This window comes from Gymnoscopelus braueri (assembly GCF_963280865.1).
Source record: "Gymnoscopelus braueri genome assembly, chromosome: 7".
Classification (NCBI taxonomy): Eukaryota; Metazoa; Chordata; class Actinopteri; order Myctophiformes; family Myctophidae; genus Gymnoscopelus; species Gymnoscopelus braueri.
In genome coordinates, this window is record NC_137608.1 from 47273808 (window position 1) to 47287392 (window position 13585).

At 39.4% G+C, this 13585-nt stretch overlaps 1 protein-coding gene and 1 pseudogene across 2 annotated transcripts; both read right to left on the reverse strand.

Moving 5' to 3' along the window:
- Positions 1 to 3379: 3379 nt before the first annotated feature.
- LOC308089080 lies at positions 3380 to 9406 on the reverse strand (annotated as a pseudogene). The gene is made up of 2 exons: positions 7829 to 9406; positions 3380 to 5020 (listed from the first exon to the last, which is right to left on the reverse strand). The product of its transcript is annotated as an uncharacterized misc_RNA (transcript).
- LOC308087842 (E3 ubiquitin-protein ligase TRIM21-like) lies at positions 7715 to 13585 on the reverse strand (the record flags this gene model as incomplete). Its single annotated transcript, XM_080432037.1, has 2 exons — positions 7715 to 7749; positions 11883 to 13585. One exon carries the CDS (start codon positions 13583 to 13585, stop codon positions 11945 to 11947), a length of 1641 nt encoding a protein of 546 aa, XP_080288163.1. The 3' UTR covers positions 7715 to 7749; positions 11883 to 11944.

Here is a 13585-nt window from a genome sequence, read left to right on the forward strand (position 1 = left end):
TTATACACACTGAGAACAAAAGTGAAAGTCAAGTCAGTTGTATTTGTAGCACATTTGATACCAGTTAGTAGACAAATTAATCTTAATTTACTGGGAATCAAATATAACGGGGTTAGACAGTTCATGGACACCTAAAGCCAAATTCCAAACCCGAAAATCTCGGCCACTCGCTCAGTCCCACTCGGTCACTCCGACTTCAAACCGGAAGTAGTCAGGTTCCAATTATTCAGTTGCTTCTTGGAGGAGGCGAGTGGAGTCGAGTGGAGGAGCCGAGGAGGCTCTCCACTTCTGCATTTAGCGAGTGTACATCAAGTGTACGCTCGACCACTCTCCACAGCTCCTCCGCGGCAGACTTCCGCATCACGTGTACATGTTTTTTTTGTTTTTTCCCTTCTCCCGTGACGTATACATGGTCCTCTTCCACATGTGGCCACACAAACAATGCTTGAAATCCGAAACCATGGCGAAAACACCGGCTGCCCCCCCCTTCGCCCCCGCCGATCACTCGTTGCGCATCACACACACACACACACACACACACACACACACACACACACACACACACACACACACACACACACACACACACACACACACACACACACAGTGTAAATTAACTGAAAAGACGCAACAAGCCACTGGCCTTATTGCGTTGTATGATATAAAGTATAATACAATTATATACATTGTAATATATTGTGCACACTTATTCTGTCTCAAAAGCTGATAGTTAATTTATCTCCGTGCATGCCTCAATGCAGTGCATGGACTACTATAAATTACTGTGACAAAGATTATGTTTAAAATAATGTATTGTATTTATATATAGACTGAATATAGGGTGACTATATTCTGAATTCCCCAAAAAGAGGACACTTTACGCTATTTAACTATAGCCGTACTCATTCAATTCTGAACCGATTCTTAAATTTTAAAATTCTCTATTAGCTGTGAAGGGTCTTCTTTCATGTCTATCAGTCATGATTTATTTCGCTATCAAACAATATCAAGCAAAATCACAAAATTGTCTGAGTTATTTTCTTTTTTCTTCCTGGGGGGGGATATCACCCAAACTCTCAAAACCCCGGACATTTGAAGGATTTTATAAAACCCCCCCTGACAGCCCCCCCAAAAAGGACACGTCCGGGTAAAAGAGGACGTATGGCCACCCCTGCATGAATGATGTAATTCAGTGTCAGTCAGACATACTCTGTAATATACGGTGGCTGTTATAAGCAGCAGTGCCGTGCGGGACTGCTGCGGGGGGTGGGGGGTCTGGGGACTGTACGAGCAAAAAGAGGGACGAGTCAGGATTTAATTCATAAATGTAAGTTTGCTCATCCTGGCGCTTCGTTCACTAATTCAGGAATAAATAGCTTTGCACAAAATGTTAACTATAAAGATAACAATGTGGCCATCCACATTGATGAATTGTCTATTCTTATATTCTGTATTATTCTATACCTGCGTATTATTCTATGCATGTATATTTTCATCCACGCCTCTGCTGCTCTGGTCCAGCTGTTTGAGACGTCATAAGTGATCACGGAATTTGCCGTCGCTTTGAAATGACGCTGAGTGCAGTCCAATCCTTTGAGGGCAACCGCTCGACCACTCCGTCCTCACAAATAATCCTCGGCTCCTCGCAGGGGTGGGGCTTAGGCGTGAGTGGAGGAAGCGAGGAGAGTGAGCGAGTGACCGAGCTTTGGGGAATGGAATTTGGCTTAAGGGTACATAGTATAGCACCTTCTCCTCCACACAGACAAACTGCCTATAACAACTGAAACAGAGCAATATTTATCAAGTTGTTTGGCTTTGCTCTTTGTCATGCCTCTTAGACACAACATGAGTACCTTCACTTGTATGTAAATAACATGGACATTATTAGAAAAAGTTATAATTATATAATTTCCTATGGAACAAAATAATACATCTATCATGCCACCCTTAAAATACACCCTGCCACCCTCTCACTACCTAAGGTATTATTATCTATAATCAACACTGTCAGCAGTAATGTCAAATATAAAAGTTGAAGATTTTGGATTAAAAGAGTTTATTTATAAAAATAGAAAGAGGTTTTACTTTCCCCTCAACATACAAGTAGTACATGCAGCGACATGTTGGTGTGACATAATCCGCAGACTTTGCAAACAATATGATATAATATTAGCAAACAAGCTAAAATAACTATCTTATATTACATTATACTGTATTATTGATTGAGCACTTTATTGAAAATGAATTAAAAAGGATTAAAACACAAGAAAGCCCGAAGGTTTGTTTCCATTGTGGTCCTTTTGAGGCAGGGAGCAACAACACAAATACAAAACAGAGACAAAACTAAATACAAAAACAAAACAAAAACATAAAAATAAATTAGGTCATTTATGATACAGATTTGTGAACTTGTAGAGCGGCTATTTTTGGCACACGATCAAGTATAAATCTACAAGTATAAACCAGACAAAGCTGGACCCAGCCCAAGAGCATACAAAGTGAGTATTTGGTTCCATTTGTACTCTCTCAGAATTCATTTAAAGGTGAAATCCATAGCATTGTAATGAATCAAATATTAATGTTAATATTAATAGAATAATATAAGTAAAGCGTTCTCTTAGTAAAATTTAAAAAAATGACTAAATAAAAAATGAAAAAACAAAATAAGTGGTATGTGACTACATACTGTAAAGTAGTTTATCATTAACATCAGCTGCATACCGTAAAAGAGTTTATTATTAACATCAGAATCATTGCATGTCTCTATAGAGACAAAGCACTGTTTCGGACTCTGGACCCATATGTGGGTCTCGGACCAATTTGTATGGGTCACGAGTGAATACCCCTTTAGTTTCCTACATTATTTTTAATTATTCTTTTTTCAAAAGGTTTAAGAAAAAAGAAAGACAATTGTTCATAGTTTAAAGACAAATTCAAACGTTTAAAAAAATTATCCATTAAAAAAAACCTTTAGAGGGAAAAAAATACTCTTAAGTGGTGAAAATAGCCGATCTACAAGCTCACAACACGTTGCGATGCAACGTGTCGTAATCTTGTAGATCAGCTATTTTAACTAGTTTGGGTCCCGGGGAGACATAACATTTATCTTTTGAGCCTCGAGCTAAAAAAGTTTGGGAACCACTGCTCTAAAGATTTTTCACCTAAAATCTTCAAAGGGGAATGCCATTTGCAAACCATATTAGTCTTTTCAGACATGTTGTTAAATGAATTAAAGTTCTTTAAATATAATTGTAAGAACATTTAATTTAACAATATTGGATGGATTTGACATTTCGATGAAAAAAGCTAACATGAACCTTAAATATACACACTTGTCTTAAATCACAGTGAATCTTTTCATGGAACGCTGAGGATTAGTTTAATTTGTGTAATTGACAGGAGAGATGGTCAGAGGAACAGAGTTTTTACCACTAATGTTGTTATGTGGATTGAAGTATGGATAGAGTTTCTCAGTGAAGGTGCAACCAGTAAAAGAGTAAATGTGAACTCTGGCCTCCACATCATAAAAGGAGACCAGACCCTCCTCATAATCCACAAACACTCCCACTTTCTGGAGCTTCTCTCTTACAGTGAGGAGGACAGGAGGGTCAGCAGCAGCCCTGTACTCATTTCCTTTCCTCAACCCTATAGTCCAGTAACCCTTGTTCGGGATAAATGTGATTACTCCCTTCCTGTCGATGGACTCTCTGGCGACTCCTAAATCCCAGTTGGTCTTCCCTTTAACTTGAATCTCATAGTAAAACCTTCCTGAGGAGAAACTTTTTTTTCCTAAGACAGAATAAGTATTAGAGAATCTCTCTGTGTAGTCTGGAAGGTTCTTCTTTACATTTCCATGACTCACTTGTTTTCCATCCTCAGACATGATGAGTTTGCAGTGTGCTGTATCAGGGTCCAGAGTTACATCCACTGCATATTGCTGGATCCTGATCAGCTCAGCATCACACAGCTTCTCCATCTCTTTACTGAGTGTCTTCTCCAGCTGAGCCACAGCTGTCCTCACAGTCCCCACTAATGAAGACTGATGGACATTGACCTTTGTCCAGTCCTTGGTGGGTGGAGGGGTGTTGATGGGTGTGAGGTTCTTGAGGAAGTGGAGGTGGTCTTCAGTGTGTGAGAGCTGCTTCAGCTCAGAGCTTCTCTTATTTAACTCAGTGATTTCCTATTCCAGCTCTTTAATGAAGCCTTCAGCCTGTTTCTGTGTTTCTTTCTGTTTCTCTTCGATCACATCAATGACCTCAGCCTGGCTTCTCTCAATACAGCTCACCAGAACAGCAAAGACCTGCACACTGGCTGCTATCTCTCTGTCTGCATCTTTCTTGCTGAGCTCTACTGAGTGTTTGACCACCTGAATCTTCTCTTGTCTCTCCTGGATCATCTGCTGAACTTCAGCCTCTGTCTTTCCAAGCTCTGCCTTCTTTCCTTCATATTCCTCTTTCAAAGGTACAGCTTCATGTGACTTGTGGTCTGACTCAGTGCAGAACTGACAACCACACATGTGGTCAGTCTTACAGAACAGCTCCAGAGGTCTGTCATGTTTCTTACACATAATGTCTTCCAGGTTCTTTACAGGGTTGATTAGTTTGTGTCGTTTTAACGCTGTGACTCTCTGATGAGGCTCCAGGTGAGTCTCACAGTAGGACGTCAGACACACCAGACACGACTTAAGAGCCTTGAGCTTGGTCTCAGTGCAGACGTCACATGACACTTCATCTGGTTTAGCAAGTTCCTGGATCGTGTTGGATGTTTTTTTCAGCTGCTTTGACTTCCTGAACTGATCAACCATCTCAGAAATGAAAGTATTGACAAAGATCTCTGGTCTTTTATAGAACCTTTTGTTACATAATGGACACAGACATACATCATTAGTGTCCCAGTAATGTGTGATGCAGGTTTTGCAGTAGTTGTGTCCACATGGAGTGGAGATTGGATCAGTGAACACATCCAGACAGATAGAACACAGGAACTGCTCTTCAGACAGGAGACTGCTGGCAGATGCCATTTATACACACTGAGAACAAAAGTGAAAGTCACGTCAGTTGTAATTGTATAGCATTTCATACCAGTTAGACTTAATGCACTTCACATAATTATAATTATATACTTACTATTACAACCAAACACACACACACACACACACACACACACACACACACACACACACACACACACACACACACACACACACACACACACACACACACACACACACACACACACACACACACACACACACACACACACACACAGGTCTAGTGTTCCATAGTGACTAAATGCACCACTAAATGCAATTTATAGTCAAATGTTGTTGTTAAAGGATACTTCTTATTTATACCAAAACCCTTATCAAGCTAGTATACATAATATTTGTATTGTATTGTGAATCAATGTAAACACACTTTGACTTAACCTCACTGAAACACTTCATTGAGACAATTATGTAGAAGCACATAAAATAAGAACCACAGCAAATTATAAGATGATGTGTTTTTGGTCTGTAATCTGTGCAGAAAAGCTTATGTAGCCTATGCTCACCTGTCAACTCTGTATTCCTTTCTGTTTATTAAGAATGCTGTTGATTTGAAGTGAAGTTGTTAAAAGAGAACATAGTCACATTGCTGTGGTTTTTACTTTATTGACACGTCATTGAGGTTATGCAACAGCAGCAGTTACAGTAACCCTTAACTCGTGTCTTCTTTCATGATGTGGCAAAGTGCAGATAAAATGCAGAACACACACACACACACACACACACACACACACACACACACACACACACACACACACACACACACACACACACACACACACACACACACACACACACACACACACACACACACACACACACACACACACACACACACACACACACACACACACACCAATATTTAGGGCCCAACTCTACAGTATTAGGATGAAGATCCTGTGAGAATCGAAAAGTCAACTCAATAAAGTTGAGTTGAAGGCTCTACCTCTTTAAATATTAGTTTCTTTAGTCTAACACCCACTGTTTACTGTGTGTAATTAGGCATGTCTTTGCAGAATAGGTCAAGACTGTTCAAAGAGTCTTGAATCCTTAGACACAACATGAATACCTTCACTTGTATGTAAATAACATTGAAATCATTGGAAAGAGTTATTATATCATTTCTTATGGAACAAAATAATATATCTATCATGCCACCCTTAACCCATTTAGGCCTGGAACCCCATTATGTAACTCTATCTTTCAAGCCGGGTTAGACTGTTGTATACAGTATATAGCAACATATTCTTTTTGTAATTTTTGAATAAATATTTGAAGGTTTTCAGAAATCTTAGGTCAGGATTTAGAAGGCGTTTTTTAAATCAGCCTCAGGTCTAAATGGGTTAAAATATACCCTACCACCCTCTCACTACCTAAAGTATTATTATCTATAATCAACACTGTCAGCAGTAATGTCAAATATCAAACTTGAAGATTTAGGATTAAAAGAGGTTTATTTATAAAGAGGTTTTATTTTCTCCTCATCATACAAGTAGTACATGCAGTGAAATGTTGGTGTGACATGCTCCGCAGACTGTGCTAACAATACAGTATAATATTAGAAAACAAGCTAAAATAACAGGTTATATTACATTATACTGTATCATTGATTGATTGATTGATTGAGCACTTTATTGAAAATGAATAAAAAGGATAAAAACACAAGAAAGCCCGAAGCTTGTTTCCATTGTGGTCCTTTTGATGCAGGGAGCAACAACACAAATACAAAACAGAGACAAAAACTAAAAACAAAACAAAAAAAGAAACATAAATTCGGTTATTTATGATACAGACATGTGAGCTTGTAGATTGCCTATTTTGGCACATAACAATTAAGTATAAACCAGAGAAAGCTGGACCCAAACCAACCCAAGTGCATAAAGAGGTGAGTCTTTGGTTCCATTTGTACTCTCTCAGAATTCAATTAAAGGTGAAATCCATAATTTTATAGTGAATTAAATATTAAAGTTAATGTTAATAGAATAATATGAGTAAAGCGTTCTCTTAACAAAAATAAAACATTGAATAAAAAGTTGAATACAACAAAATAAGTGTTGTGTGCAGGCTACATACTGTAGCTACATACTGTAAAGTAGTTCATCATTAACATCAGCGGCATACTGTAAAAGAGTTTATCATTAACATCAGAATCATTTCCTGTCTCTATAAAGACAAAGCACTGTTTCCCAAACAGTGGGTCGGGTCCCATATGTGTGTGGCAGACCAATTTGTATGGCTTGCGAGTGAATACTCCTTTATTTTTTGTTTCCTGAATCTTCATTTTAATTATACATTTTTTCAAAAGGTTTTCAAAGAATGCACACTTTTTCATAGGTTAAAAGCAAATCCAAAAGTTTATTTTTTTAAATTATATATTTAGAGGAAACTTTTAAGTAGTGAAAATATCTACAAACTCACAACACGTTGCGATGCAACGTGTCATGAGCTTGTAGATCTGCTATTTTCACTAGTTTGGGTCTCCGGGAGAAATTTCTCTTTTGGGTCTAGAGCTAAAAAGTTTGGGAACCACTGCTCTCAAGTACAAAACACATTTTTCTAAAATCTTCAAAGGAGAGCGCCATTTGCGAAACATATTAGTCTTTTCAGACATGTTGTTAAATTCTTTGAAGTTCTTAAAATATAACATTTAATATAACAATTGGATGGATTTGATAGTTTGATGAAAAAAAGCTAACATGAGCCTTAAATATAAACACTTGTCTTAAATCAAAATGAATCTTTCAAGGAAAGCTGAGGATTAGTTTAATTTGTGTAATTGACAGGAGAGATGGTCAGAGGAACAGAGTTTTTACCACCATTGTTGCCACATGGATTGAAGAGTGGATATAGTTTCTCAGTGAAGGTGCAGCCAGTGAAAGAATAGAGATGAACTCTAGCCTCCACATCATAAAAGGAGACCAGACCCTCCTCAGAATCCACAAACACTCCCACTTTGTGGGGCTTCTCTATTACAGTGAGGGTACTCAACCCTATAGTCCAGTAACCCTGGTTCGGGATAAATTTAATAAATTCCTTCCTGTCGATGGACTCTCTGGCCACTCCTAATTCCCAGTTAGTCTTCCCTTTAACTTGAATCTCATAGTAAAACCTCCCTGTGGAGAAGCTTTGTTTTCCTAAGACAGAATAACTACTAGAGATTCTCTCTGTGTTGGCAGGAAGGTTCTTCATTACATCTCCATGACTCACTTGTTTTCCATCCTCAGACAGGATGAGATTGCACTGTGCTGTATCAGGGTCCAGAGTTACCTCCACTGCATATCGTTGGATCCTCCTCAGCTCATCACCCAGCTTCTTCATCTCTTTACTGAGTGTCTTTTCCAGCTGAGCCACAGCTGTCCTCACAGTCTCCACATATGAAGGCTGATGGACATTGACCTTTGTCCAGTCCTTGGTGGGCGGAGGGGTGTTGATGGATGTGAGGTTCTGGAGGAAGTGGAGGTGGTCTTCAGTGTGTGAGAGCTGCTTCACCTCAGAGCTTCTCTTCTTTAACTCACTGATTTCCTGTTCCAATTCTTTTATGAAGCCTTCAGCTTGTTTCTGTGTTTCTTTCTGCTTCTCTTCAATCACATCAATGAGCTCAGCCTGGCTTCTCTCAATACAGCTCACCAGAGCAGTGAAGACCTGCACACTGTCTGCTATCTCTCTGTCTGCATCTTTCTTGCTGAGCTCTACTGAGTGTTTCACCTTCTGAATCTTCTCTTGTCTCTCTTGAATCATCTTCTGAACTTCAGCCTCTGTCTTTCCCAGCTCTGCCTTCTTCCCTTCATATTCCTCTTTCAAAGATACAATTTGATGTAACTTGTGGTCTGACTCAGTGCAGAACTGACAAACACACATGTGGTCAGTCTGACAGAACAGCTCCAGAGGTCTGTCATGTTTTTTACACATAATGTCTTCCAGGTTCTTTACAGGCTCGATAAGTTTGTGTCGTTTTAGCGCTGTGACTCTCTGATGAGGCTCCAGGTGAGTCTCACAGTAGGACGTCAGACACACCAGACAGGACTTAATAGCCTTGAGCTTGGTCTCAGTGCAGACGTCACAGGACACTTCATCTGGTTTAGCAGGTTCCTGGATCGTGTTTGATTTTTTCAGTTGCTCTGACTTTCTGAACTTATCAACCATCTCGGAAATGAAAGTATTGACAAAGATCTCTGGTCTTTTATAGAACCTTTTGTTACACAGTGGACACAGACATACATCATTAGTGTCCCAGTAATGTGTGATGCAGGTTTTGCAGTAGTTGTGTCCACATGGAGTGGTGATTGGATCAGTGAACACATCCAGACAGATAGAACACAGGAACTGCTCTTCAGACAGGAGACTGCTGGCAGACGCCATTTATAGACACTGAGAACAAAAGTGAAAGTCAATTCAGTTGTATTTGTATAGCACATTTGATACCAGTTAGTAGACAAATTAATATTAATTTACTGGGAATCAAATATAACGGGGTTAGACAGTTCATGGACACCTAAGGGTAAATATAGTATAGCATCTTTATCCTCCACACAGACAAACTGCATATAACAACTGAAACAGAGCAATATTTATCAAGTTGTTTGGCTTTGCTCTTTGTCATGCCAGCAATTTTCAGGCCACTCGTGGTCAGTTTATACGCATGCACGCACGCACGCACGCACGCACGCACGCACGCCACGAACCACATGAAATAAGAACCACGGCAAATAAAAAAATATATGTTTTTGGTCTGTATTCTGTACAGAAAAGCTTATGTAGCCTATATGCTCACCTGTTTGTAGTCCTTTCTGTTTATTAAGAATCCTGTTGATTTGAAGTGAAGTTGTTATAAGAGAACGTAGCTCTGTTGTCAGACACACTGCTGCGGTTTTAACTTTCGTTTTTGATACGTCATTGAGATTATGCAACAGCAGCAGATAACCCTTAACTGGTGACACGCCTTTCATGATGTGGCAAAGTGCAGATAAAGTGCAGAACACACACACACACACGCGCACGCGCACGCACACACACACACACACACACACACACACACACACACACACACACACACACACACACACACAGACACACACACACACACACAAACACACACACACACACACACACCAATATTTAGGGCCCAACTCTACAGTATTAGGATGAAAATCCTGTGAGGATCGAAACGTCAACTCAATAAAATTATCCTTTATCTTGAAGACGGTGTGGTCTGGGCTCTACCTCTTTAAATATTAGTTTATTTAGTCTAGCACCCACTGTCGATGTGTGTGTAATTATGTATGCCTTTGCAGAATAGGCCAAGACTGTTCAAAGAGTCTTGAAGCCTTAAACACAACATGAGTACCTTCACTTGTATGTAAATAACATGGACATTATTAGAAAAAGTTATAATTATATCATTTCCTATGGAACAAAATAATCTATCATGCCACCCTTAACATACACCCTGCCACCCTCTCACTACCTAAAGTATTATTATCTATAATCAACACTGTCAGCAGTAATGTCAAATATCAAAAGTTGAAGATTTAGGATTAAAAGAAGTTTATTTATAAAGATAGAAAGAGGTTTTATTTCCCCCTCATCATACAAGTAGTACATGCAGCGACATGTTGGTGTGACATGCTCCGCAGACTGTGCTAACAATAAAGTATAATATTAGCAAACAAGCTAAAGTAACAGGTTATATTACATGATACTGTATTATTGATTGATTGATTGAGCAATTTATTGAAAATGAATTAAAAAGGATAAAAACATAAGAAAGCCCGCAGGCTTGTTTCCATGAGACAGGGAGCAGCAACACAAATACAAAACAGAGACCAAACTAAATGCAAAAACAAAACAAAAACATAAACATAAACGGCACACGGTCAAGTATAAATCTACAAGTATAAACCAGACAAAGTTGGACTCAACCCAAGTGCATACAAAGTGAGTATTTGGTTCCATTTGTACTCTCTCAGAATTCAATTAAAGGTGAAATCCATAGCATTGTAATGAATCAAATATTAATGTTAATGTTAATAGAATAATATAAGTAAAGCGTTCTCTTAAAAAAAACAAAAAACACACAGAATAAAAAATGAAAAACAACAAAATAAGTGGTGTGTGCAGGCTACATACTGTAAAGTAGTTTATCATTAACATCAGCTGCATACTGTAAAAGAGTGTATTATTAACATCAGAATCATTGCAAGTCTCTATAGAGACAAAGCACAAACAGTGGGTCACAAACAGTGGGTCGGTGGGTCTCGGACCAATTTTTATGGGTCACGAGTGAATACCCCTTTATTTTTTGTTTCCTACACGTTTTTAATTATTCTTTTTTCAAAAGGTTTAAAAAAAATTCAGTCCTGAATAGACTGTGATTGGCCAATCACGGTGCAGGGTTAGGCGGGGTAAATTTTTGGCCAATCACAGCGCAGGATTTGTTGTACAAATATCCAAACCTCACTTATAGGGGCGGTTTCACCGCCCAAAAATACTTTTAAGTGGTGAAAATAGCCGATCTACAAGCTGAGAACACGTCGCGATGAAACGTGTTGTGATCTTGTAGATCGGCTATTTTCACTAGTTTGGGTCCCGGGGAGACTTAACATTTATCTTTTGAGCCTCGAGCAAAAAAAGTTTGGGAAACACTGCTCTAAAGTAGCCTACAAAACTGATTTTTTTTTAACCTAAAATCTTCAAAGGAGAACGCCATTTGCAAACCATATTAGTCTTTTCAGACATGTTGTTAAATGAATTAAAGTTCTTTAAATATAATTGTAAGAACATTTAATTTAACAATATTGGATGGATTTGACATTTTGATGAAAAAGCTAACATGAACCTTAAATATACACACTTGTCTTAAATCACAATGAATCTTTTCATGGAACGCTGAGGATTAGTTTAATTTGTGTAATTGACAGGAGAGATGGTCAGAGGAGCAGAGTTTTTACCACTAATGTTGTTATGTGGATTGAAGTATGGATAGAGTTTCTCATTGAAGGTGCAGCCAGTAAAAGAGTAAATGTGAACTCTGGCCTCCACATCATAAAAGGAGACCAGACCCTCCTCATAATCCACAAACACTCCCACTTTCTGGAGCTTCTCTCTTACAGTGAGGAGGACAGGAGGGTCAGCAGCAGCCCTGTACTCATTTCCTTTCCTCAACCCTATAGTCCAGTAACCCTTGTTCGGGATAAATGTGCATGCTCCCTTCCTGTCGATGGACTCTCTGGCGACTCCTAAATCCCAGTTGGTCTTCCCTTTAACTTGAATCTCATAGTAAAACCTTCCTGAGGAGAAACTTTTTTTTCCTAAAACAGAATAAGTATTAGAGAATCTCTCTGTGTAGTCTGGAAGGTTCTTCTTTACATTTCCATGACTCACTTGTTTTCCATCCTCAGACATGGTGAGTTTGCAGTGTGCTGTATCAGGGTCCAGAGTTACATCCACTGCATATTGCTGGATCCTGATCAGCTCAGCATCACACAGCTTCTCCATCTCTTTACTGAGTGTCTTCTCCAGCTGAGCCACAGCTGTCCTCACAGTCCCCACTAATGAAGACTGATGCACATTGACCTTTGTCCAGTCCTTGGTGGGTGGAGGGGTGTTGATGGGTGTGAGGTTCTTGAGGAATTGGAGGTGGTCTTCAGTGTGTGAGAGCTGCTTCAGCTCAGAGCTTCTCTTATTTAACTCAGTGATTTCCTGTTCCAGCTCTTTAATGAAGCCTTCAGCCTGTTTCTGTGTTTCTTTCTGTTTCTCTTCGATCACATCAATGACCTCAGCCTGGCTTCTCTCAATACAGCTCACAAGAACAGCAAAGACCTGCACACTGTCTGCTATCTCTCTGTCTGCATCTTTCTTGCTGAGCTCTACTGAGTGTTTGACCTCCTGAATCTTCTCTTGTCTCTCCTGGATCATCTGCTGAACTTCAGCCTCTGTCTTTCCAAGCTCTGCCTTCTTTCCTTCATATTCCTCTTTCAAAGGTACAGCTTCATGTGACTTGTGGTCTGACTCAGTGCAGAACTGACAACCACACATGTGGTCAGTCTTACAGAACAGCTCCAGAGGTCTGTCATGTTTCTTACACATAATGTCTTCCAGGTTCTTTACAGGGTTGATTAGTTTGTGTCGTTTTAACGCTGTGACTCTCTGATGAGGCTCCAGGTGAGTCTCACAGTAGGACGTCAGACACACCAGACAGGACTTAAGAGCCTTGAGCTTGGTCTCAGTGCAGACGTCACATGACACTTCATCTGGTTTAGCAGGTTCCTGGATCGTGTTGGATGTTTTTTTCAGCTGCTTTGACTTCCTGAACTGATCAACCATCTCAGAAATGAAAGTATTGACAAAGATCTCTGGTCTTTTATAGAACCTTTTGTTACATAATGGACACAGACATACATCATTAGTGTCCCAGTAATGTGTGATGCAGGTTTTGCAGTAGTTGTGTCCACATGGAGTGGAGATTGGATCAGTGAACACATCCAGACAGATAGAACACAGGAACTGCTCTTCAGACAGGAGACTGCTGGCAGATGCCAT